General features: G+C 40.6%; 1 protein-coding gene across 1 annotated transcript in view; it reads left to right on the top strand.

The window, feature by feature from the left end:
- TBL1X (transducin beta like 1 X-linked) overlaps positions 1 to 14,496 on the top strand; it is a 200,913-nt gene extending 186,417 nt beyond the window's left edge. Inside the window, exons 12-17 of the mRNA XM_074907404.1 lie at positions 3,317 to 3,438; positions 4,895 to 4,969; positions 6,623 to 6,750; positions 7,914 to 8,079; positions 8,850 to 8,951; positions 10,101 to 14,496. Coding sequence (XP_074763505.1) covers positions 3,317 to 3,438; positions 4,895 to 4,969; positions 6,623 to 6,750; positions 7,914 to 8,079; positions 8,850 to 8,951; positions 10,101 to 10,127 — 620 coding nt within the window. The 3' untranslated portion in view covers positions 10,128 to 14,496. The remainder of the gene's footprint in view (positions 1 to 3,316; positions 3,439 to 4,894; positions 4,970 to 6,622; positions 6,751 to 7,913; positions 8,080 to 8,849; positions 8,952 to 10,100) is intronic.
- Positions 14,497 to 27,580: the final 13,084 nt, after the last annotated feature.

Raw genomic sequence — 27,580 nt, 5'->3', positions numbered from 1 at the left:
TACAAGGTGCTTAATGGTGTTTAAAAACACATATTCTACTACTAATTTTAAAACATTAATTTGTGCATGCTTTTCAATTCAATTTCTGCTTGTTCTCCATCTCACATTTTCACAGATGTTAGTGATATGCAGTAGCAATTGAAATGGTTATTCAACAGTAGACAAAAAGTATGTCCATGCGCTCAGCAGATCTATACTCTGCATTTTTGTCACTCATCTCATTTATTAATGCATCTGTCAGTTTGGAGGAGTCAGTGTCTGCTGACATTTTCTCACTGTGGCATTCATTTATCTATCATAATTGTTCCATAAAAGCAAACTTCACACTGTATAGCAATGTAGTTAATGAGACTCTCAAGCCTTCTGATGCCTAACCATTGATCTGAGTAGCTGCAGATTCAGAATTTGGTTGCTCCTTCATAAACATGTTCACTGACGTGTAGCTCTCTCAGCAGTGAAGTGCATCAAGGACATAGCACTCCATTCCCCTTTTGGCAAGCTGAAAACTAAAATACGTCTTCCAATGCAATATGCCAATGTCCATCTGCATTAATAGAATTTTTTTAGAATTCTTATTATGCATGCTGTTTGGACCATGAGACACAGCTGAAGTGAAGATGTGGAGAAGCTGGGTTTTGGGGGGGTTTCCCATTATTTCAAATATGTTTTCTTAGGGAAGTAAAGCAGTTAATTATTAAGGACATTGTTTATAGGCCAAAAGCATATGTCCTACAAAAAGCCCCTTAAAATCAGCTGGAGTCTTTGTCCTCATGTAAGTCTAAAGCTGTAAAGACCTCACCTTGCCCTCTAACTAACAGAAAATTCCTTTCCATATCTGGAATCTGAAAACCTTGTCTACACAAGGATTAAAGGTACCATTTTAACAATTAGAAGTCTAGTCTAGACAGAGTACAGTTCCTTTAACACAGACTTGTGTGGTGTACTTCTTTGCATTCTTCTTTGAAGTCTGGAGATAGTTGGCCTGGGAATAACATAATTTTTTTTACTCTCAGCTGCTTTACAACAGCTTGTTTAGTTTACACCCATATGGACAAAACAGTCATCTTAAAATACATAAGGAAGACTCCTTTGTCTTAAGTCTTGAAGGCCTCTGTATCATTGATGTTCCCATGTAATTTTAAGGTTTTATGGTCAAAATATGTAAGTATGTGGATAAGTAGTTTCTAGGGTTCTATTATTCTTTGCAAAACTGTGAGTCATCATAGGGCATTTGATCTGTGTATGTATTCACAAAGCTTACTTCTAAAATGGAGTGAAATAAATGCAATTTTCACATCGCTGATAGATGTGGACTGATGTCCATGCATACAAGACAAATTGGTTAAGTGATACCATAAGAGGCATTTGTATGACCCAGTTTTAGACATCTAAGTGCTCTGAATCACTTCCTGCAGACACTTAACACTATCCTCTTCTGAGCTTCTAATTTCGAATCACACATATATTTTTTCAGAAAAGCTTAAATTAACTGATAATTATTATAACACTTCTGTTGTTGGGATTTATTTTAGCTGTGTTCCTTAAGGATTTGTTGCTGCTTTTATTGAATGACATTCTGATTGTTTTTATGCAGTTGGCTAGTATCCTGTGTTTTTGGAGACACTTTGGCAATTCAGTTACTTGCATCAAAAGCCACGTTTGGTTGTTTTTTCCGGACCATTTTATGTAGTTACTTACCCGATAAACATATGATTAAACACACCAATAAATGAATCAGTATTAATTATCAACACTGTGATTCAAATTATGCTGCAATGCAAATATGTTGCTTTAGGTGCCAGTAGCTCTCAGAAAATTACTTTACAACTCATACTAGATATTAGCCCTGAAGGCATACTGTTATTAATGAAGATAGATTTTTGTTTGCTCTGAAACAGTAATACAAAGCTTGCAGCATAAAAAGACAAACAAGCAGTTAAAGAAACAAAATCCTTTACTGTTTCCTAATCCCCAGTCATGTTCACTGGAAAACTCAGAAGTAACCTGCCTTCCTTACACAAATTTCCTTTATAGTTCTGCAATTTAGAAATTCCTTACCTGTCACGCAGAATTGTTGTTAAAATTCTAAAAAATACTATTATATGAAACAATTTCAGCCCTCCATTCTCATTTGATTTGGAAGATGTTGTGGATCAATCTCATTTTGCAGTTCGTAAGAATTATAACAGGAAAAAACATTTACATACAATAAGCTTGACAGAACGGATATCTTTTCACCTCTGTATTACAAAAGTATTTTTCTCAACATATTTGAATAAGGCATTTCTTTGTTTCATTTTAATAATAAACTCGCATTGTACTGTTGCCAGAAAGAGATTCAACTTTGCGTCCTACATGCTGGTCTTGTTCTGACACACTTGCTTCTCACAGGAGTGTGCTGAGAATGAAGATTTCTGTATTTTAGCAAGTCTTATGTCATCCTCTGGAGGGCAGCTAAACTCTTTCCTGAGCAAAAAAACCCAAGAAGCAGTTGTAGAAAAACAAGTAAACTCTACGTCATTCCCTCCTACTCCTGTGCATGCTTTTACTCTGCAGTGACATGCTGTAAAAGGTGGGGGTTTTTTGGTTTTTCCACACTTTTTGCAAAGTGTGTGTGTTGCACAGAGGCACTAGTTACATGTTCACGTGCTGTCTGTGTACCAAGTTTCATTAGTTCCGTCCTAGTTAATAATGCCGAACCCTCCTACAGAAACTCTTCTCATTTCAGATCAGCTTGATCAACATGCCTACGTTAAATCACTCCCCAACCAAATTAAACTGAATATAGGTATTTTTAATCCACATTTCTGCTCAGAACAATGGGTTTGTATCAGTAGTTGCATAAAGCTAGTGCAAAGGAAGATGGCCACCTGCTTCTTCTCCATCCCATGTGTTGTGTCACGATCACAGGAAGATTTTTCTTCTAACCTAGCTGAAATCAACCACATTTTTCCTTGATGAGTATTCTTCCAGGTTCTTTTCTGAACTGACTTACAGAGGAGTGAATGGTAGAGATGGCTTGAGAAACATGTTGCTGGGAGCAAGGAGGGTGGAGGTAGATTGTTTTGCCCCCACTTATGTAACTTAACCCAAAAGAGTATCATAAATAGATGCCATGCAAAGCATCCAGATTATCCACTGCAAGCCAAAAAATAATTTGTGACCTTCAGATAGTCCCTATCATCCCTGTAACTGGTAGTAGGTGACAGGCCAAGAACTAGCTTTTAGTCCATTTGATTCAGATAGGAGGAAAATTATTTGGGATAACTTTCTTTGCTGTGTTCCCTGATGTTCTTCTTTTGTTTGTACTTCACAGCTCCTGCTCTGGATGTAGACTGGCAGAACAACACTACTTTTGCCTCCTGCAGCACTGACATGTGCATTCATGTATGCAGACTTGGCTGTGATCGTCCCGTTAAAACCTTTCAAGGACACACAGTAAGTATAAGAAGCCCAAAATGTTGGTGATAAAAGTCACAGCAGCATGTTAGTATGATGGCAGATGATGTGTTTGCAGGGCATGTTCTAGCACCAAAGGTGTTACATCCCATTACTTCCCTAAAACCATATTCCTTGGGAGTGATTCACTGCTTGTGAGAAGGGATAAACTGTTCTAAATCACTGTAGGAGGCAAAATGTGCAGTTTACACAGTGAGATTATTTATATGTAGCGTGAGCTGCAGACTAAGGGCACATTAATAAATAGATTTTGTTTTCCACTGGCTTAATTTCCTTTAGTAAATGAGAACTATGAATAAGGAGAGTTTACCTCCAGCCACTGTTCAGTTTTAGTATCAATTTAATCTAATAAGATCTATTTAAGGTGTATTTGCCCCCTCTTTTCCTGATGGTATTTAATGACCATCAAAGGCTAGTTTTTCTGGATTTCATTCATGAGAAAACTGATATCATATACTGACCTGTAATTTAGATACTAACTTACAGAACTTGCTATCTCCCCACTAAGGAAAAGTTGTGAGTTTGCAGACCTTTATCTAGTCTGTGGTTAAACTGATACTTCATGACAGGTTGTACATTCCTACCAACAGAGTGGTGCTTTTTATGATTATGTGAAATGCACCATTTTGCACATCATCCAAATTGTTACTTCAAATATCTGTACAGTTCCTTTTAATTATGTCTGAAACATGTAAATTGGATAAAGCAAAATTTAAATATTTTCCAGAATTATTTTCACTGAGACCCTGAGACAATTTATGTTTTTAAAAAAGTCTTTCCCTTTTTATTAAATGCTTTTTTCTCCATATGTATGACCCTCAAAAAAGCACAGTAAACTTATTGCTTACCAAGGGGATACACTAGACTAAGTTAATTAAAGTGCTATAAAGGTTGATAGCGAAAGCATTGTAAACTGTTCAGTATTCCATCCCGGATTTCATTTACATATACACCTCTCATTAGAGAGACCAGCATTGTTTTAGAGCTGCAATAGTAAGGATTATAAACGCCACAAAACTTTACACCCCACCAGTATTTTCTACTGAAAACCTATATCTCTTGAGATCTACAGAATATTAACCAAAGAAATATCTCAATTTTTGAGAAGTTAATACCGTATCATCAATCTGTCTGGTTTGAGGATTTATTTAAATTCTAGCATATGAAGAAAGGGTATGAGCAATTTTGTGCCAGAACACATATCAGAAGACTAACTGTGTGTATTGTTCACAAACACAAAATGGTTACCATTGCTAAATGACGTTAAATAGCGTGTTAAGGAAGCAGCACTGCTTTTGTTCACCCATAAGGCAACGAGGGCTGTAATTTGTGGTTGAACTTGTTGCATGTGTAAACCTTGAGTGCCCTCTGCTGGGTGCCCAGTACAATGCAGGTAACCGGAATATTTCCTTAATAAAATCACTCTTTATTTCAGAACGAGGTTAATGCAATCAAATGGGACCCATCTGGCATGCTACTAGCATCTTGCTCCGATGATATGACATTAAAGGTAATAGAATTTCCATTCCTGCTGTTCAAAAAGTAAAGACTAAAATTATGTCTATTTTTTAATCTTGTCCAGAGTGATGGTGTACTGTATCACTTAAAACTCTGCATGAGTGATAGTTTCATTTTGTCCCATATTTCTTAAAGCCAATCTGAAAGATGGAACACAGAGAAGTAGCCACTGAGAAAACTGAGGCATCCTATAATAAAAAGTATAATAATAAAAATAAGTGTTAAATGACTGATACGTCACTGTCACAGAATAGTCATAATTTAAATATACACACATATGTGCACCTGCTTGTCTGTCCACAGAAGCACAGTCCTTATGCTAAGAATATTGGTTTATTGGTTACACTTTAAATAGAACATTAAAGTAGTTTTCTTTCCCTTTGGGGTCTTTTTTCTGAAAATCATTTCATTGGAGCTGTTCGATTTTTATTTGTTTTTAATAGCTTTGGGCTAACCAACGGGACACAACATACGTATTCAGAGCTCACCAAAAATCTGAACTGCTCTCTGAAGATGCCTATATTTATCCATTCACTGTATGGGAAGCCTAAGGCAGCTATACTGCTGAGGTACCTGCCTCTGTTAGGTGCATGAAGTTAGGTGGAATGACTCTTGATTCCAGCACACCTGGGTCATCGCACTGACAGAGCCTGAGCTTGCAGAAATACTTCTCACAACAGAGTTTTTCCAGCCCAAACACTCGTTCTCCTTTCCCAGCCACAATGAATGAAGGCTGTGTCTGTGTAGGCACAGCTGTATATTGTAACAGCAAAGCTCTCCTGCTGGACTGTTGGTTTATGCTGGTTCCTTAAGCAAAGCAAACAACCCAGGAAATATTTGGTGTTGTGCATAGAATTGTACCAGTAATATGGATTCCTCAGAGTATGGTTGTGTTAATTAAGGCTCATACTTCTTTCCACTGCTGATCAACACAGCTGAAATGAGAGATGTTTGCAGTGTGCACAGACTGTGTGTAAGAACTGAATCAGAGAGCAGCTGAGCTTATATAGATGAGAGTTAACCGAATGTCAGCATTATGAATGTTTCCTCTTCATAGGTAGCCTGACTTCTCAATTCTACTCCGTCTTTGCCATGTACCCACAGGGATTTTCATCGCTCTGAATTCTAGACATATTATTGCAGACTACTCACAGAAATGGAAATTTACAGAAAACAGGGATAGAAGAGAGTGAAAGAGAGCACCTTGTCTATTATACTGCCACAAAGCAGTATTGTAGTAATCATTATTGCTCTGCTTAAATATCCTGACCCAGTGGTAGTTATTGAAACTTTCTTTGCATTCTTTAAAATGACTGCTCTTGCAATGTGTGACTTAAACTTCAAGTTAAACTCTAAATATAGAGTCACTTAAACTTCTGTATGAAAATACAGTTACAGACTATGGGCAGTATAGCAACTATTAAGTTCTTATCTGTTGAATGAACACTATTAAATGTGTAGCTCTTTCCCCTGATGGGATTATTCTAACGTGTGTGCCAAACCGCTGCATTTATAAATTATGTGTATATATGCATGTGTGACAAGTTCTTCAATAAACAAATGGTAAGGATAAAAGAGATCTGAAATAATTCAGCTGAGATTAGTAACATTGCCATTTTGCCCCTTCATAACTACTCTGACTTAGATTTGGAGTATGAAGCAAGATACCTGTGTACATGATCTTCAGGCTCACAGCAAAGAGATTTATACTATCAAATGGAGTCCTACAGGACCAGGCACCAGCAACCCAAACTCCAACATCATGTTAGCAAGGTAAAAAATGTACCTTTCTGTTGCCTACCAAGAAGAATGTCTTTCTGACTTGTATCTCTACTGTCACCTTGCTGTCAGTCTTCCTACAGACAATTCCAGTTAAAAGTAGCTGTGTTCAGGAAATCTGATGGATGGATACAAACAGAAAGGAATGATATTTGGAAACAGAAAAAGAAGAAAAATTGAGTCACGTGATACTTAGCTTTTCAAGTGCCTTGATCACAGGATTGTAAATTTGGCATTGCACCTTCACATCCAGTGTCCAGTTGCTAAGATTGAAAGTATTTAATGAGGCGGATGACAGCCCATTCAGCCAGTTGGAATGTGTTCTAACCAGGGTCAAGCAGCTCACCTGGGCAGATACTGACAGTTTGTATAGCCTTGTTAACTAACAGAGAAAAACTTGGATGGTCTTTACAATTCCACTTGAAAGTCTCTTCAAAATTCTTGGTTGAGTTCGGGAAGCACATTAACTTGTAGAATGCCAATTGATGGTAGCACCATGGGATTATCAAATCAGTTCATGGTGTATTCAGTTCGGGGAGGAGTTGTACTGAAGATGTTTTATTTATTCTACTCCTTAGTCTGGGAGTGGACGAGGAAGAAGTTCACTTTCTTAGATCTGTTCTTTTAATACTGTTTTTAATACCAATTTTTTCCTTTGCCCTTTGCTAAGCCCACAGTTTGGGATTTAGGTGGAGTGTGGCAAGAAACAGCACTGAAACAAAGTGAAAAGAACCACAGTTTCTAGAGAATCACAGAATGCTAAGTCATTAAACAATGCCAATCCATTAGGAATAAGATCTCTCTGGAACCATTTATCCTATTAATGACAACATATATTTGACCTTCCTGAATAATAGCAGTTACAATGTCAAAAGGAGAGAGCTTGGCCCTCTTAGGGCTAGTGATCTGATCCTTATATACAGTACACCTAGATAAACTCGTAAGGGTCCTTATACAAGAGTTCAGTTCTCCAGATACAGTTCTTATCGTAAAAAATGTGAAGGCTGTAGTACAGATTAGCTTTTCTGTTTGAAACATTTTTCTTGCTTAGCCAGGGGAGAAAACCTGTGGTATTCTCTTAAAATGTTTACACTATCAAACTACAAATTGATTAACACCCAAATGAAGACATGCTTGTGTTTGAATGCTTCTTGCAGTGCTTCGTTTGATTCCACTGTTCGGCTGTGGGACGTTGACCGAGGAGTCTGCATCCATACGTTAACAAAACATCAAGAGCCTGTCTACAGTGTAGCTTTTAGTCCTGATGGAAAATATCTAGCCAGTGGGTCCTTTGACAAATGTGTCCATATATGGAATACTCAGGTACTGTTTTGCTTCATATGCAGCACATCTGGTTTAGATGACACATTAATAGCAAAAGCTTAAATGGAAAATGTATATACCTCTGTAGCATATGACCTGCCAGCCAAGGTGAACCTGATTGTATTGGCTGACACAAAGCCCAGCATAACATTTGAGTCACTCAGGTGGAGTGAGTTCACTGTCCAGAACATTTTTGCTCAGGCTTCTTTGTACGGTAAAACACCCAGTGTATATTAAAATAGGTAGGTTAAGTTGTGCCATCAGCTTTGTGAAGTAAAGGTGTGGATTGATTCTTAGAAACGGGTTGGGTTTACCTAGTAACAGGCTGAGTTCAGTTGTGAATCTGATGCACCTGGCTTATACTTTGTGATGAAGGGATGACAGATACAAAGGGTGTACAGACTGGGGAGTGGGGGATATTCTGGAGAAAAGTGGGACCTCATAGTTCCACAGATGTAATGCTGGATACTGATGCCTCACAACCTGAATTAGCAACAAGCTTCAGAGAAGACCACCTCAGCCCAACTCCCCAGGCCTTTACTGTTACAGAGTTGAAAAAAAGAGATGTCTAAGAGTCCTGCTGTAAATTGTTTTCTGGAGGAACCTGTTTCACTTCATTATGAAAGACCAGCAGGCTGGGTGATGACCCCGACGGCTGGGTGATGTGAATAGCTCCCCCTTGCAACAGCTCTCTTCTTTTTAATGTAGTGCCATGTGACAAAGAAGGGGAGCTTCTGTATCAAATGTTTGCATGCTGTTTTGCTTTGTAGAGTGGAACTCTAGTACATAGCTACCGAGGCACCGGGGGCATCTTCGAAGTCTGCTGGAATGCTAGAGGAGACAAAGTGGGAGCAAGCGCATCAGACGGATCGGTAAGGAGCTTTACACATTGTAAACGTTGGGTGGAAATTACTCTTCTGGAGAGTGTCAACAAAAAACATAGATGCCACATCGCCTCCTGTGGACAGAGCTGAAGGCGTAAGCAGCTCAAGACATAAATAAGTAGCTCCGTGTAGCGTATTAAAAACGCTCCTGCTTTGGAAGGTTTTGAATACCTAGAGGTGGTGTACCTATTGGAAATGAAGAATTCTTGTGGAATAGGTGAATATTGCTGAAGATGGAAATGACTTTTAAAAACATACTTGATAAGAACAACGGTAGTGTTGTTTCTGTCATTATTTACCTCATCTGTCAATTTTTAATGAAGGTCAGGTCACAGTAGTCAAATCTCTAAAGCTGTCCTGGGGCTTTTTGAGTTTTATCCCACAGAAGTTTACCCTTGAATGGTACCTAAAGGAGGCGTTTTTCAGCACGATGCCCAAAGATTTCATCCCATGGTAAAGGAGAAATATTGGTCTAGAGATACTGATTATTCATTACTATTTTTTCTGTTAGTATTACTTTTAAAACATTTCAATTAGAGCATGATCAGCTTGTGAAGGATGCACAGATGTTTTAACAGACTCCACAGCTTTTTGCAATAACTCTTCTACACGGCCGACTGGCATAGCTACTTTAGAGCAGTATTTTTCAACTGGTTTTAACAAAGGGTACACCTGTGACATGACCCAATTGCTTGAGCTTAGTTGTGCCGTTTGAGACTCTGAGTGCCTGGCTTCCAACAGCTGCTCCAGATGGGCATGTGTCCGTTCTAGGTCCTGTGTCATGCTTGCCAGGCCTGCATCTATGTTGGATATATTTCAGAAATGGAAGTGGACACTGTATTTAGGCAACTAAATAGAGCCCCATAGTCTTATCTGGGATGTGTGTCCAAATTGTTTGTTTGTAATCCAACGAAAGCCCAGCTAAATGTTTAATGTATGGTTTTCATTTGCGTTTTCTCCCATGTCGATTTGTTCCCTTACTTGTGTACATGTAAACAGGTACTTGAGCGAGGCTGGTTGGAAGCTGGGGAATATAACATAGTGCTGACTGATCAGACTGTGTATGGGGCCGTACAGGGATAGGACTTTGACATCGCCTTCAGAAATGGCTCTTAACGCTGGGTCTTTTCTCTCCAGGTTTGCGTTCTAGATCTGCGGAAGTAAAAGTGAAATGTTTTAGAAGAAATTTCAAATGGACCAGCAGTGAATGTGTGGGGAGAAGCACTCTTCAAAACTATTCTTAACAGCTCCAGAACTGTACGAACTTGAACAAAGTTAGAGTGTACCGTGAAACCAACTCTCCCTGGCCACAGGTGTCTAGTATTTTGTCCGTAACCTTCATCAAGGAGTAAAAACGCAGTCACTTCAGAGGGGGAGGGAATGGTTTCCACCTGGAACATTCAGCCTTGGAAGCATGAAGCCACCAGCTAGGCATTGCACTGTTTGGTTTGCATCTGAGAACTTGCTCTGATGGCTGGGAAAAAAAGCTGTGCCAAAAAAAATTAATAAAAAAAAAAAAAAAAAAAAAAAAAGAAAAATGCTGTGATAAACCAAAAGGGAAAAAAAAAATCCTCCTCCATGCGGTGTTGTATTTTTTCCTTCCAATTTGGACACTACAGTTGCTCTCCCAAAGGACGTTCAAAGACCAGTTTGTACTGATGAAATGCTCAACTTTGTAATCACAACACTTTCTATTTTCTAGACTACTTTTTTTGTTCAGTGGTTTTTCTATCAGCTGGATTATTACAGCCTGGAGGATCCCAGGCTTAGGATGAAACTTTTGTTTTCCTTTTATTTCTCCCTTCCACTCCCAACTTCTCCTTCCTTTTTTTTCTCCTCTTTCTTCTTGCCCTTTTTTTTTTTCCTTTTTTTTCCCTGTATGCCCATAGTAGATGCAGCCAGGTGGACATGACAATGAAAATTTTTGACAGACTGCTTCTCCTCTCTTCTCTCTCTTCCTTTTCCTTTCTTTCTCTCCGTTTAAAAGAAAAAAAAATCCTCCATGCTTCAGATCTTAGCGTCTCAAGGGCACTTTCAGCAAATTGTGTAATAAGTGCTTTATATAAGAATGCAGTGCTGGGGAAGATTTTTACAGGAGAAAGATGACTTTTAACAGAAAGAACCCAGTGTATTTTTGGAAAAAAAATATTTTTTATGTTAAACAGTTTTAAAAGCCTAAAATGGCCACCAAATGTAGACCGGTTGTGGAATTCAAGCAAAAAGAATGACACAGAGTTCAAGGAACATGAAAGGTGCAGTATCCTTTTTCTCTTCTCTGTCAGAAAGTGCTGTAAGAAAAAATGCCATTTGATACAATAAATGCCAGTCATTTACGAAGAGTCCTCTTCCAGCAGCCAGCCATTTATATAGTCTCATTTCATTTTGTGGCTGTTTCATGATGTACACTTATTAAAAGGGATTCATAAGTTTGAGACTATAAATACAGCATTCATTTTTTGAGTCCATATTTTCGTTTATCCTCGGTAACCAGGGGAAAAACGCTTGTGTATCTTCTTTCCTCTAGAGATAGTTCAGATTTCATACAGGACATGGTTCTGAGCAGTGTGGTTCTCCACTATTCGTTCCGCTCAGCTGTTTCTATTCCAGTAAGTCAATGGGATTTTACCACTGACTTGATGAGACCAGTTGAACCAAGGTATATTGACTGCAGCTATTGCTGCTGAAGAGTGGCCTCTTGCCAAGCTCCTGTCCATCCTCCATTATGGTTAGCCCGCACCTAGAAGCAGGCTCTTCCATTGCATCTGGCAGCATGTGGTGCTGCTGTCACCTCAGCCCTGCATGTGCTGCGAGCTACAAGGAAAGCTTTGGGTCTGCCCAGACAGAGTTAGCCTTGAGGGTGTCCGCAGTGCAGTGCTCAGAAGACCACATAGAACTCTCCATTAGGTGAGGACATGATAAAGGATACATAAATTATATCTCAACATACATACCACTATAAAGTTATAGTGGGTGAAATGATCGGAATGACAGTAAAGAGTTCCAAAGCACCACCTATCCACCTTGGACAAGATTTCCTTACTGCAAGCTAGACGTCTGCAGGGATGCCTGCTGAAGATTACATTACTCTAAGAGCAAATGGTGGATGCAAAGATGTATGCATAGGCAGAGTTTACTGAAAGTGCTGTAAACTATAAGGCAACCTTGGGGTGATGGCAGCCATTACTTAGACAAATCCTCACAACTGGCTGAGTCAAACAGGTGTCCTCTCTAGCTGCAGGCTAGGCTAGGATTTGTACGAGAGACAAAAACACCCAAGGAGAGAAACCCCTTAAGAACACGTAATATCTTCCCACCCAAAGTCGCTATTTCTGTAACACAGGACCTTCCCTTTGACCACAGCTGCTGAGTGGTGATTTGATCTGAGCAAAACCAAAACCAGAGCCCTGGTGCTGAACTGGTGATGTATGATGCCATCATGGCATCATCACAGCGTCATGAAATTTGTCATTTATTCTCCTGTGTTTTTCTCTCTTTATGCTTGCACCTGTACAGTATCTTAGTGCTTCCAGTGGAACAAGCCACTGCCAGCTTCAGCTGCACTTCTTAAACATACACATTTGTACAGGAAAGAAGTATGGAAAGAAATCACTGCTAAAAGGGTTACTCAGTCCCGAGGTGAAAACAGTTATGTGGGATTTTGGTTATTAATGACAGTTAGGCTTGCTTGTAATTTATATCAGAGAACTGGACACTGGAAGGTGTCAAGGATTATTTTTGGTGTTAACTGTGTTTATGTGTTGGTTTTAGATTTCTGCTCCAAGAGCATGGGCTGTAGATGATCACGTGACAGTTTTGCACTGTTTTATAATAACCACGTGTACATACTAATTTAAAGTCACTACTTAAAAAAAAAAAAAAAAAAAGAAAAAAAAAAGAGTACTTGCTCGAAGAGAGACTTTAATACAAAGGTTTAATGTGGTTTTATAAAGCACGGTTGGGTCGATGATTTGATTACAATCATTGCATGTACACGGTTAACTTCCTAAGCTGCTTTTGGGTGGCATTTCTGAGAAGGTGGCACAGAAGCTCCCAGTCTGCAGAGAGTGGAGGGCAGCGCAGATGGGGCCCTGGCCGTGCCTCTCTCCCATGAGTGGCACCTGAGTAGGCCAGACCTCAGGGTTCAGAGATGATGTCACCCAGTCTGCGTTCAGTGACGCCGCGTAGCTGGTTGGCCACATAGCCAGTGTTCCATGGTTGTTCCCGGGATAGCTACGGTAGATAACTCGGCAGTGTCCGTGATGCCTCCTTCTTTTTTCTTTTTCCCTTTTTTCAAATTGTCAGAACACCACCTTTCCTCTTCCCACCTGCATGGAGGTAAGAAGCCAAGAGAAACGGAATTTGAAAATCACTTGGTTTGCAAAGTCTACATGAGTTTTCTGTACAGGCTATCAGATTTGAACTCAGTGTAGGTGAGGAGTTAAGAAAATTATCTTTTTTCCCTCCCCAAGACTGAAAAATCCCCAGATACTGTAGTAGATAGCTTTCAGCTGAAGTGAGGGCAGCTACTAAGGAAGACAGAAGATGTAGTTGCGAAGGTTAATCCTAGCCCAAGGAGCTGGTTTCTTTAGGAGGTGGGCAATGGGGAGAAGCTTTTCCAGACTGTAGTTCAACGTGGACATCCAAGCCAGGACCTGCACAACTGCCCTTGTGGGAGCTCTTGCTTTCTTCCACAGCGGCATCCCCCAACTAGCGGTGCCTTTCTGCGGCTCCCCTGCAATAGAACAGCATGAAGTAACAGGCTGGGGGACTTCCATTTTTTCCATACAACATTTTTTGATAATTTTGTTTATAGTTCTTTGTAACAGAAGAGAAATTGAAAAATCTAAATGACCAAACAGGATTGTGAAACCATCAAGAGGCTTACTGGATTTTTATTGCTGGCTGTCTGGAACGGGCCTTGAAGTGGAAAAAAAAAAAAGTTTCTGAAAAACCACTCTTTGGGATAGAAGGATACTGAATCTTTTATGTAAAAAACACTGGGTCCCTTGTGGGGCACTAAAGGGCCTGACTTACAGGGTTATACACACATTAACCCCATGCTACATCTTAGAAATTTCCTTTTAATTTGTTTAAAAAAAAAAAAAAAAAAAGAAAAAATAGCTAATTTTAGAGCCAAGTGAAGTGCACTTTGTCAAATGTAAGGGTCTGCTTTGTTTTTGGGTTTCTTTTTCTTTTTCCCTTTTTAATTTTTCCTCCTTTTTTTCCTCCTTTTGCTTTTTTAAAAGATGTGGTTCTTTGTCAATTGCAGAAATGTTCTTTCAGCCACTCACTGAAATTCTGAATTCTGGCTTCTGCAGTTTTTATTGTCTGTGTCAGACTTGCAGCCAGACTTGGTTCTCATTTCAGCATTTCCCAGGTTCTGTTGAAACAACATCAACCCTTATTTTGTTTCTCCCCCACCCACACTTTCTTCAAATTCACCTTGTGTATTGTAGCTCATTTGTTTTAAGGAGAGAATCAACAGATCATATTCAGTGTCTTGAATAAATTGCTATATTTTGATATTAGAGAATTCTGTGCGTGTTGTTCCTTATTCTTTTCTGGATATTTTGCATCCTGCACTCAAGAGCTGGGGTTGGGTGACTTAAGTTATAATGTGGTGTCGTCGTGAGCTAAAGGGTCACCCGGCCTGTGGGTGTATAAGGCCCCCAACTGTGGGTTCATAGGATTTTGGAATACAGAAGGACATGCAGGCTCTATCCTCTAATTTTTTTACTTTATTATGGTTTACTTCAAGTATCCCCACAAATGACCATTAGCAAGTATACTTATGATTAAGAAAGCAAATATATACATACATCAAGCTACTACTAAGTAGTATCTGCAAGCAATAGTATAGCAGCAATGAAGTATATATATATATATATATATATATAAAATAGGTTACAAAGTTATTACTAGTGAAGCAAAGTTATAAATAATGTAACAGCAGATAGATATACTTGCAGTAGGTTACTGACATGTATATATGTGGCACCAAGCACATGAGACAGATATCTGGAGGGGCCCAACCATCCCAGAGGTGGGAAAACAAACCAGACCAGCCCCAGCCGTGGGCTCAGGAAGGGAACAATAAAACAACAGGCAGAGTCTCACTTCAAAGATGATCTGTGTCACGGAGTTTGGAGTCAGCTAGGCATCCCCGGGAAGGGTCCAAGGTCTTGTAGAAAGTTCACGCAGAAAGGGGCAAGTATGTGCAGCACAGGGAAGAATGAGAAGCTCTGTTTTGGGTAGAGAGTAATTTTTATATTGTAGCGACATAAGAGGTTGTAGGACACCACCACTTCGAGCTGAAAATTTCTAGTTTTCAGCTGGGACAGCCAACAGATGATGATTTCTATTCTCTTAGACCAATTTCTATATTTCAGGACTTTCCCTGTTGCAGTTAGAACCAATGACAGATACCAGTTCTTGCTTTCTTGGAATGTTTTCCCGGTTTTCCAGACTTGTTTTTCAGCTTTTGAGATAATAAATAACCATTACAATTCCTTGGGTTTGCGCTAATTGAGGGTAGGGTATCTCAGGATGTCTCCAGTTCCTAGGTACCCAGCTGCACTTCAAAGATACTGGCTGTGCTTCTCAAGAATGCTTCTGGTTCCCAGGCTCACAGCTTCCAGGCTGGCAGGCAGTTTCTCAGTATTTCAGCAGATATCTTGTGGTACTTTTTCCCTTTTAAACGGGTCACCTTTAAGGCTAATCACATAGCATCTTTATTGATCAATTTTATTCCCCCTTCCCCCCCCCCCAATGCATTTATTGGAAATCTAAGCAGCTGGTAAGAAACTAATTTGAGTAAGATTGGGTTGAAGTACTTTTTTTAAAGTTTCCTTAAAACAGTTTTCTCAAAAGGAAATTTCTCTAGATAAAATAAATGGGACTCTAGTTCTGATCAAAGTAAATTGTTAATTTTTCTTTAAGCTAGTGAGGCTTAAATTCAGCCTTGCTTTAGTGGTTGGAAGTTTTTGAAGAAAGTCAGAATATTCCAGTTCGTGCGGTGGGGGTGGCAGTTTGTCCCCTCTGGCAGGAGCTCCCATGTGCACCATCTCATAGTCTCTCTGCTTGGAGTTTGTGGCACTGACACCTCAAAGGATACGGTGGGCGTTTTTAGCTTTAACAGACTGAAAGCTGTGTGGGTTTTAGATGGGGGTTTTTTTCCACAAAATGGTACCCACAGTACTTAGTGGAGAATTCAACATGAAACATGGAATTTTTGCTTTATGACCATGTAACAATGCTGACCATTCACCTAAGCTAAGGCTGAAAGATTGTCAAAAGTCCTCAAACAGAATTAGTGCTCAGATCAAACACAGTCTTATGTGCCACAACTAGTTTTTAGGTGTTTAAGAACCTAGAGCATTAAGTTAGCATTGATAAATAACTTTTGGGAAGATTCAAGTGCTAGAAAAACTGTTATGCTGATGATGAGCACCCAACCACAGCATCAAATACTCAAAAAAGAGAAAGTAATGCCCTTTCATGCCATTTGTCTCAGTTTGTGCTCTGAAATTTGCACAATATTAATGTACAATTAATTCCCTGTAACTGTACGAGTTGAAAGCAGTAGGACAAATATGTTTGTTCAGCTTTCACAAGACCAGGAACCACCAACAGACTTCATAACAGTTTCTCAAAGAATGTGAGAGCTAAGGAGGCAGACACAGCGGGGCTAGAGCTTTAATAGGTAGCGCTATATAAAAGCTTTCACCTTACCTGCTTCTTAAATAAACACTATGTGATAGTCCTATTTTTAGTCACGTCATTTCCAGGCATGTTTCAAAAAATACGTGACTGTCAAACTAAAATTGTAGTTTAGTTTTCCTTTATCCTATAAATATTTACTTAGCCTGTGAACTATTTGACAACTAACACTGGAAGCATTGAGCAGTCCTAGACACTTGCTTTTCACTTCTGTCAGCATGCAGTACAATAAAAGGGTATTTGTTAGAGCTATTCTGGAAAGATGTAATATTGCAGGATCTCACTCAAACCCACTTCTTTCCCTGCCATATTTCTGTGTATCATTTCCCATCAAGGGACAGAGCAGCTTCGTCCATTAAGAGCATATGCAATTTCACATCTAAGCTCCATGGTACAAAAAGTAATTTTTAAAGCTTTGAAGTCTCTTAAGTGAAGAAATGACTCACTTGGCAAGGAATTTATCATCCTTGCTGACTCCTTTCCCAACAGGAAGGAAGATCTTTGCTTCCTTAGAGATAGTTTTTTTCTGTTTCCTTTTGAATACATGCACAAACCCAAAAGAATACAAAACCTAATAACCACAGGAAAGCAGCTATATCCTCTTTTCCTGCTGTAAGGCCCAACGTCTTCTACCTTCACAGAAGCAGCCTTGGTTTCACTATATAAATCACTAGTATCTATCCCGCTACAAAAGATCAAGAAAAGGTTCTGCTCATCTCTTTCCAAATTCTTCCCATTAATTACTGAGACAAACTTGGCATCCTCGTCCTTCACTAGAGTAATTCAGTACAGTAAGAAATGCACAACAAATGAGAATGGATTTAGTTGCAAAGCACTGCCATTTTGTAGTTCCAAAACTGAAAATTTTTCTCTCTAGGCTTCTGAAAATTGGTGGTGTCAGGTGAACATCATGTCCTAAAGGCTGTGTTGCATTTCCTGAAAAACTCTGAATATTTTCTTCAAGGGAAAACCGGAAAGTTCAAGCCATTAGAAGGGGTTTTGAGACTTTCTGCAGTCCTTACAGCTATGATGTCCTGCCAGCTGGACTGAAGGATGTTGAGTACCTGCAGAGAGTACTGTCAGTGAGGACACTTAGGGTGGATGGGATCACAGACTCCTGAGAGTAACAGAATCTGATGGGAAAAGTCCACAGCATGGTGTTGCCATCTGTTAAGTCCTGGACAACGGCTGCTTGTCAGCTTCTTTCCCAGAGGCTAGTTTGGGGAGAATAGTGAGAAATTCCTGCGCAATAAGATGACCATGTCTAATCATCTACCCACTCACCTTCCTCCACAGAGCATGACACAGGCAAAGAGCCTGTGGTTCAGTCAGCCCACACAGACATCCTTTTTTTTTTTTTTTTTTTGCATATCCACATTAAAGGTCTCATGACTTGATCAAGGAATACAGATCAAAGCAATTAAAAAAAATTCAAACCTTTCTAATCTACCAACTTTTAGTTTGACATTCTTACATGGGCCTGCTTCAGTAGACATCTTTTCACAGACAAGAAGCATCAGCTTTTAGATCTCCTAGATAGAGTGGTTAAAAAAATGTGACGGTACAAAAAAAAAAAAAATGCTCTGGACTCTGCAGAAGATTCAGGTGAAGGTGTTGGTATGGAAAAATACAGCATTTCTCATCACTGCAGAAGTTCTACCAGCCTTCCTGAGACTAGGGAAGCTAATTGAAGACCCCTTACCAACAAAAAATTCATTCCTATCAATACACACCGGCACATTTTTGCCTGTTTTTTTTTTTTTGTTTTTTCAGTGTCACAGAAGCAAGCAGAAATTATCAGTGCTCAGGTGTGAAGAGAGGGACTAACCTGTGCGCAGCTCTAAGCTGAGAACATGTCCCACAGCTTTCCCTGACAAACCTTACAGAAAAAAGCCCTACTTAAAAAAAAAACCACCAACACCCTCATCTGTTACTTGAACCACATCTATTCCAGTAGGAACTGAACTCGCAGCAGCACATCTAGGAAAACAGAGTTTATTACTTATTGCCATTTGGTCATTCCTTTCCATGTTCTGAACCACAAAACTATTGGTGCTCATTCCTCCTTTGGTGGAAAGATGAGCTGATCAGCTCCAAAAATGAAATTAAGAGAATAAAGAATATCTTCCTTTCTGCTCTATTATTTTGACTAATTCAATAATACTGTCTTTCTTGCTATGCCCTGTATGTCTTGGGCTGGGGAAGCTATTATTGCCCAGCAAGAGGTGTGTATCTGGATTCTTTTCTAAGGTGGCCTTTCTCTTTGGACTTGTTTCTCCCAAGCAAATATCCTGCAGACCCCTCAGAGGGTCATGTAACAAACTATTGCTTGAGGTGTTCAAATAAAACAAAAACAACTTAACACCCCGACTGTCATTGTAAAAGGGACCTGAAAAAAAAAAAAAAAAGAAAATCTAAGACAAAACAATGGCAATTTAATAGGAAAATGTTGCTGGAATTTTTGATGGTGTTTTTGAAGGATATTTAGGGGCAGTAGTGAATTGCATGTTGAAATTTTATTGCAAAGAAAATGTTTTGTAAACAGAATATTTGTTTATCATTTCAGTAGTGTCTTGTGGGAAGCTGACTGGTGGTGGTTTTTTATAAAAGGTATTAACATTTGGGGAGATCCACCAAAAAAAACAAAACAAAACAAAAAAAACCATTATAATTTACTCATCATCAGAAACTATGAAGTTTTAATGTTAAAACCTAAGGAGTACTTGTATGTGTGCATGTGTGTGTGTGTGTTCCTACATATGTGTGCACTGACACATGGGTTGTTTGTGTAACTGTGCCTAAATATTTATCAGTTTCTTTCACAAGTGTCTACAGGAGCAGAAAAAGCAACCCCACAGTTTCATAGGTATGATTGGAATCTCATCTGACCTAAAATGAATCCATTAGCTGGGTATCTACAGTGTCGTATCTTCATAAAATAAACTAAAACCATACATACCGTTTTTGTCTCCCCATAATGTACCAATAAAGCTGAAACCTGAAACAGGTGCCATGGAAAAAGTAATTTTTTTAAAGGTTTTGCGTGGCCAACAGGCTGGTGCTCTGGCAGCTCTGCTGACAGATGCCAATGCTGCGTCAGGCAGCAGCTGGACCAGCCCTCGCAGCCCCAGCAGGAGCTCTGGGCACAGGACTACAGCTCCCTGGGCTCCCCCTGTAAAAATAAATGCTGCCAAACTGGAGCAAAGGGTCTCCTACCATGGGGCTATAAAGTTAGCATCGCTTGTGTTTCTTGTCTCCTTTTCACCTAGTGAAGAATTAATGTCATGAGCAGGGTGGAGAGGCTGCAAGAGGCAGGATCAGGACCGGCATGATGGCCGTGGCAGCAGCAGCACCAGCACTTGTATGTCCCACCACCCCGCTCTCTGTGGGATGATAATCACAACTAGAAGAGAGGAACAATTCTCAGACTCTTGTGTCTGCCTTTGTGTCTTCAGCTCACTCACGCGTGCCTTTCACAAGTTTCCAGTTATTCAACATCAGCCTCATTACCATCTAAGTCATAAAGCTCACTAGTGTCAGACCACAGCAAACAAAGGAGGAAAGTCTCTATTACGTTTAAAGATATTTATTAAACAGTATTTATTTAGCAAAAGGTATTTTGTTAATGTAGATGTGATAATTTTTTTTCATTTTAAATTCAAACATTATATTGAAGGAATCTGGGTATACCAGCTTTCAGACTATAAAATCCCTGGGAACTAAGGAAAAAGCCTCCTTATCTGGCCTCCGCCGTATTGTTCTGGGTGTAATTGCATTCCTAGGGGATGGCTGACTGCCTGACACGGGTGTTAGCAGAGCTGGGTTGTTACCCAGAGCACTTAGAATGGCTGAGGGAATGCCTCTGATCCTTGGCAAGTCGTGTCTGGTGCCTTGAGAAAAGGGCTGGTGAGAAGAATGCCGTGCTCCTTGTCACATGGAGGCGCATGACCAGGGGCAGGGTGGGTGGACTCCGTCATTTCATTGCCACATAAAATGTAGCTCTTGGTTGAGAACTTTAGCCTAAGGAGAGAGTTGCATTGTTGGGGTTTTTTGCTTTTTTAAAAATTTCTTTTCCTCAAGGAAATTCACTCAAGCTCTGCTGTAGCAGGCAAAAACAGGAGCAGATGCTATCACATGGCTACAGTATTTTCATGCTGTCCTGAGCCTTGGTGCCCTCTGAGGGGGGAGGATGCTGCAAGGACAACCCAGCCAACACAGCTGGTTTCTCATATTGTGCAAAAAACCCTCACTGCACTGTTTTAAAACCATGTCTTTAAAATGTGTCCTTTTTAATAAGCATCATTAAAGAGGTTGTGTTTGGTTTTTCACATTTTCAAGACTTTCTGGGAGGCTCACGGACACATAAGTGAGTGCGTACCTCACAGAGCAAGGATCCGTGGCCTCCATTTACCCTCTGTGTCCCTCTCGGCTGTGCTGTGTGAAAGCGTTCAGTAGGTCACAGGAGGCAGAGGAAAGCTGGTGAAAAACTAGGGCAGAACAAGGCTTCATCAACAAAAGTTGTCTTTATTAACAGCAGTGCCATCGTCCTGCTCTCCAGAGGGAGGAAACCATCTCGGTCCATCACAACTCTTCTCTACCCCTTAAGAACCCTTAAGATGGAAGCCCTGGGCTCCTTCCTACAGAAGTGAGGGCAGAGGCTGCCTGACTCTCATCACCAGGGCATGGAAAGAGACCCACAGTCCCCTTGGGTACCGCCACTCACACCAGGGCAGGGCCACAGGCAGTAGTGAGCTGCCACCTTGACAGCCTCTCCAGCTCAAGGCACTGGCTTTGCAGAGACAAATGTCCCCTGTGGAGAAGCCTGAAAGCTTAAAAAGTTTCTTGCCACCCCAAAATGCAATGAGCCCTAGTGACCAAGAGATGAGGAAGCAGCACAAAGTCTTCCCATCGTTTTCATCACGGGATGGTTTCCATGATGTCAGTGTCCTTGCTGCCCACTCCTCCCTGCTGCCGGGGAGGGGAATGCAGTGCTGCCATGCATAAACCCTGGAGAAATAACGAGGCCTGATGAAAAAGGTGCAAAAAGCCCCCCTCTCATGTTACAGAGAGAAGTGGGATCTTGAAAGCTGTCTCAGGCTTGTTTTAACTGTAGATCTTCGCATTTATAAATGGGTGGTATAGGGTCCTTTTATACACATGCATCTTTTCCAGAGGATGCTGAGGTGGCTTTCACAGCTGCCTTTCTATTGCATTCAGGCGACACAAATTAGTTAGTGGGCTTTTTTGGCATACTGACTTTTTTTTTTTTTAACTGTCTGATATTATTTCTTAAATTGACTGTGTTATTTTTATACAATTATTTTTACCTTCGGGCAAGCAAAGAATACCCAATTTATTCTATTCAAGCTTCCCAGGGCAAATTTACCTGTTGTAGGTTTTTATTCAGATTAAGATCATACCTTACTCATATTTGTAAATATAAGTGACTGGATGATTTTCATTCAGAGGCCATATAGAGAGACACACTAGCATGCATGGCTGTTAGAAACAGTGGTTTCTAACCACAGCAGACTAACACCTCTCTTTGGAATTCCCTTCCTTTCCAGAGATGACAGCTATCGTGTGACACACAGCAAAACCACCTGCTCCCTCATTTTCCTGAGTGAATTCAGTCTCCAGATCCCTCAAAAGGTTCAGACTCGAAAATGCTCAGCACATGCTCCCAGCTCAGAAAGAGTAACACGAGCTTCTGTAACATCCATTTCTTTAACATCTGTCTGTGCCCAACACCTGACCAAAAGACCTAATGGGGTGAGAGCCCAGATCACAGGAGGCTTTGAATTGCAGACTGGCTGAGGTGGGAAGGACCTCTGGAGGTCACCTGGTCCAACCCTACTCCAGCAAGGTCACCTGAAGCTGGTTGCCCAGGACTGTGATACTGGAAATAGACGTCAGGCCCAGGTGCTACCAGTGCTTGCCCCCTGGGGCAGCTCCTGTAAAACGGACGCCTGCCTTTTGGGAGTTGAATTAAGACTACAAACTGTTTTCAGAGAAGCTAACACAGTGTCATCAGATGGCAGCAGGTTTTGATCCCCCACTATGATAAAATAGGATTCATACCAGTGCTGTGAAAACTGAAGCTTTGCCTTTTAAAACAGAGCCTTCCCTTGGTCTAGCCAACAGGTTTTTAACCTGTTTAACCAAACAAAATGGAAATGTGAATTTAAACCAGGCCCGAACAGCTTCCTGTGTAAAAGCTGCACTCTTCTCACAGGTTTTCCATAAAAAATAGTAGGAGAAACTCCAAGCTGGGGGGGAGAGCTAGTGTCTGCTGGGGAGAAAAGCAATCACTTAGAATATTTCTCTACATCGCTGCTAACTGCAAAATACTATATACTGTTCACCAAACCCGCAGCAGCAGCAGACCACATAATGCTTCACAGGAACTGAAATAATTTTGGCGCTCATTCTGACTGAAGGCACATTCACAGCTTCTTGTGGCTAAGACTTTCTGTCTGCAAGATCCTAATTTATCTGGAAGATGCCCAGAACACATCCCTCACTCAACAACATAGGATATTTTCATTGCAGCAGTATTGCTTATTTTACCTTCATCAGAAGCTAATTCTTTTTGGAGTGAGGGAAGGGAAAGTTAGGACACTTCCACTCTGAAGTATTTGTTTCCTCACCCTACACAGGTAAATCCCTGCTGGGAATTCTCCCATGCTACCCTCACTCCATATTAACATCAGTTAGCATGCTCTGTGTGAACCCCTACACAAGCTGGCATTCCCATGTCCCATACTTTTATGTTACTTACACTGTTCTATGAAGCTTGTGGCTTGTACACAGCCAACCTCTGGCTCTGACTCCATGAATTGCTTTTATATTAGTCCAATTTCCCAGATACATTATAGCTTTTTCTAAAACTTAGAGCGTGACTGTCATTTGGGCATAAAAGGAATCTGCTGTAATACAGATAACTAACAGATACATTTTTATAGCAGTTCTTCAAAACATTTTCATCTTTCATTCTGCTTGTAAAAGGTACTCAAAGGAAAAAAAAAGAGATTGATACAGGCTCAGCCACACAGTGCTGTAGAAGAAAATACAGGTAACAACATATTAGAGTCAAGTCTATTGTAAGTGAACACTTTAACTAATGTGCCAATAAATACACTTGGCCTGAACCTGCCTTACCCCATACTAACTTGTTAAAACACACATGACGTGTGAGGCATTGAAGGAGCCCATCAAATTCATTTTTTGTTATCACATAACCACTTCACAAAATGGTCACTCCTGCAAAATGCAGAGAAGCCTGAAATAATTTCCAGGGCCCTAAGAACTCCCTAATCCTCAAGACATTCAAACTGAAATTTAGAGCTGAGCTTGCTACCTCTGAGACATAAGCATTTCTATATTAATAAGAAATATGAGCTTGTCTACACGTGGATGCCACCTTTGGCTCTGACTGACATTTCTGCTGTATTGCGTTTGACCCTATTCACACAGCTCAGTGGCTGTGGTGGGCCCTGGCAAGGTCACCCACCCCTTCGGCCTTTCAACCCTCACTCTAATGATAGCAGCAGCAGCAAAACATCTTTTCAGAGCTTTCAGTTACAAAGAACACGCTAAAACATATCCATGCCTCCTGGTTCTTTCTGTAGATTGAGCCATGCAAGTTCACAGCCCCGCAGGTCTTCACTGTACCACACACTTAAACATAGCGAGCAGGGGCAAGGGCAGGCTAGCTGGGAACACACTCCAAACCACGGGGCTGTCAAAGGTCTAGGGATGGCTACAGCTGTTCTCTTTCTAAGCATGATGGTCTGATTCCTTTTTAGGGCTCTTTCAACCTTGTATAGTGTGAGCACACAGAAGCTAAAGAGAGCTAGAAAGACACCTGTTCTTGTTACCTGCAGGGAAGAAAGTGCTTTAGTTTGCTTTGTAGTATTGTTTTGGGTGTAAACACAAATGCTACCATCACTCAGTGAATTTTCTCAGCCTTTTGAAAACTTTACCTACAAATCCCCTAATGAGTTTAACTCTCTGAGTGTTTAAGAGTTTGCTTAGAGAGGTGCAGTGAAAGAACCAACTTTCCATACAGCTCACAGCCTATCCTAGAGAATATAAACTGCCCAGGAAAAGAGATTCAAATACCTCGCTGGATTTGGCTGTACCACTGCTGCTTCTTCAGCTGCAGACTGCAATGTCCACACAGATGCATACCTGCTCCTTAAAGAGTAGTGGCCTAGATGTCATCTGACCTGTCTTAAAATGACATTAGCTACTCTGTGGTTTAGTGATTTCATCTGGGATTATTGAGGAATCCATGAAAACTAAGAAAATTTTAGAAGATCAGATAACTTTTCATCATGAATACACAAGGACAACTTCTGAATTACAAGTCAAGTCCTGTTATACAGGGGATGGGGGGGAGAATCACATGTGGCATTTCACTTTCTAGCTTTTTCTATGTATCTGGTCTACAAGACCAGAGAAAGGGCTTAATGAGAGGTGTAGTTAGGACTTTGGTATTCAGACATATGGTGGACCTCATAAATGCAGAGCTTTGGTATGCAAGAAGTCTGCCTATTCAAGTAGTTTATTATTTTATTAGTGGTCATATTTCAGCTTTGCAACTAGCCTGAACATCTGGCCAAATAAAATAGTATAAAGTGTATGAGACTGGCAGATACTCAAATACAGTTTCTTACATCCTCTTCCACCAACAGTGTTTAAGAAAGTATTACAGGATATGTATGAGAAGACACTTTTCCTGGAAGTTTTCATTTTATCTTTGAGGGCTTAAAAACAAGTTTTGGTGACTACAGAGAACACTTACTGTGTACGGTTGGATTTGATAAACTGGCTGGGAGGCAAGGAGGGTGTTAAATACAGGCAATTCTGCTGCACTGTCCCGTATGCATAGTTATCCTTTTTCTGAGATTTCACTACAGCAATTTTATTTCAGTGCATGTATTCAACTACTTCTTAAATTTTACTATTTTTTCCCTTCCATAAATTCAGAAAGGCTTTGTTGTGCTCTGATATGCCCAAAATACAAGAAGCTAAAATTGCCAATTGCTATATACTCAAAACAGCACTTTAGCTACATATACTTTATTAGACAATATCTGATCATGTTCCCTACTTACTTCTCTGAGTCACACCTTGCTATTCCAGAGCAACAGCTGCATTCCTGCTCAAGAACGGGAGAGCTGTGTGACCAGGGAAGAGAGCCCCTCCCACAGACAGTGGAAGGTGAAGACCATAGACTCTGACTTCATCTACTGTCTTCAGTATTGACAAGATCTCTCCCTTGTTAACCCAAGCCATGTTTGAAACACATCTCAGAAAACAAACATTCAGGCAGAGACAAGCACTTCCCACATTCATCAGAGCAGGCTGCCAGAATCCATCTAAAAATAAGTGTATTTGAAGCGATCATAGCCTGGAAAACCAGATGCGGGAATTAACACACTATGATGACTACGCAGATACAAACTGTCATCAAAACGAAAACTAGGTTGTTTTTCTGTGTGCTGAAAAGCACAAGGCTCTTCTCAGCAGAGAATGGATGGCACACTTAAGGAGGCAGTGTTTAGGTCAGTGTTACAGCTGTACTCTTCGGAACATGGCGCATATATTGTGCCCTCACTGACCCTTGGAGCACACATTTAGTTTCCCCCAAAATGAAGCCATCTGCAGCAGCTCGCAGCTGCCCCACGACATGCATGCAGCAAGCACAAGTGGCGGGGCAGCGGGAAGATGCACATCGAAAGCACGGTCCTGTTGGGAAGGGATGGGCACCCCCTGCAGCACTTGGAGGAGGCAGTGCTGTGCCTGAGTTGTTGAACGGTGAGGCAAGAACAAGGCCTGTGTGGGCTGAAATCAAATATGGCCATGGTTGTGCATGAGCAGAACCAATTATCACCCTGTTTTAAGCTGTGGAGGAACGCCTCATGTGCATCCGCCAGAGGCTGGGAACGGCAGGTAAGGAAACTCTCCTCATACATACTTCTTTTATAAGTTAAAAACCACTGTTGGTTTACTCTGCAACGCCCCATATCGCTTTCTCAGTGCATCAGAATTAGTTTAATTGTTGCTCTTAAGCTCTCAGGTGAGTCCTAATTTTTCCTGATGACATCCCAATAGATTACTAATGCATAGACACACCACAGGCATCCCAAGAACAACCTTGAAAGAACAAGAAAAGGAGGGGAGCAAAGCACAGCCCTTGCAGGAGGCTGTCCCAGCACAGGGGTGCTCCAGCACCAGCAACCAGCCGGTACTGCTCAGGGACTGCTGGCAGCCTCGGGGGCCAGGGCCAGAGTACCCAGTCTGTCCCACTGGTGCCCCAGAGCAGCAAAAGGAAGGAGGGATTAGTTGTTCAGTCCTCTCGAAGGGCCTCTTGCTACAGACTGTCACCTCCCGAGTGCTTTCATGCCACATGATTATTTCTGTGAAGCTAGAGCCTGTTTATTTGATTTTAGAGTTTTGCAGCTTGGCCCACACCCCAGCATCTGAAAAAGTTTACAAAGAATTCCACCTCCGCTTTTTCCCTGCTATTTTGAATCCAACTGAGACAAGTTTTGCACAGAAAATATGGTCTCTATTTCAAAAGGATCAATATTACCTGATCCAAGTCCCTTGCTTTCTCTTCATACTTAGCTAAGAAAGAAATTACTGTGATGAAAAGAAACGATCTGGTGATCTGCCAGTATTTCTGACAACTAGAACAGAAATATAAAGTCATAAAATCACAAAGGTTTCTACAGTGAACAGTGTAAAAATTTTCAACAAACCAAACCCACCTCTGTAATGATCTGCCTAATTAACTATGCAATAATTGTTTAACACCTTTGTATGAAACAATTAGTTCAAGAAGGCAATTTATTTAAAATAGCAAATCAGTATTTTTCTCTATAGTT

Source organism: Athene noctua, chromosome 1 (genome assembly GCF_965140245.1).
Source record: "Athene noctua chromosome 1, bAthNoc1.hap1.1, whole genome shotgun sequence".
NCBI classification, from domain to species: domain Eukaryota; kingdom Metazoa; phylum Chordata; class Aves; order Strigiformes; family Strigidae; genus Athene; species Athene noctua.
The sequence above is the reverse complement of the archived record's forward strand: the minus strand, read 5'-3'. Positions and strand labels throughout refer to the sequence as shown.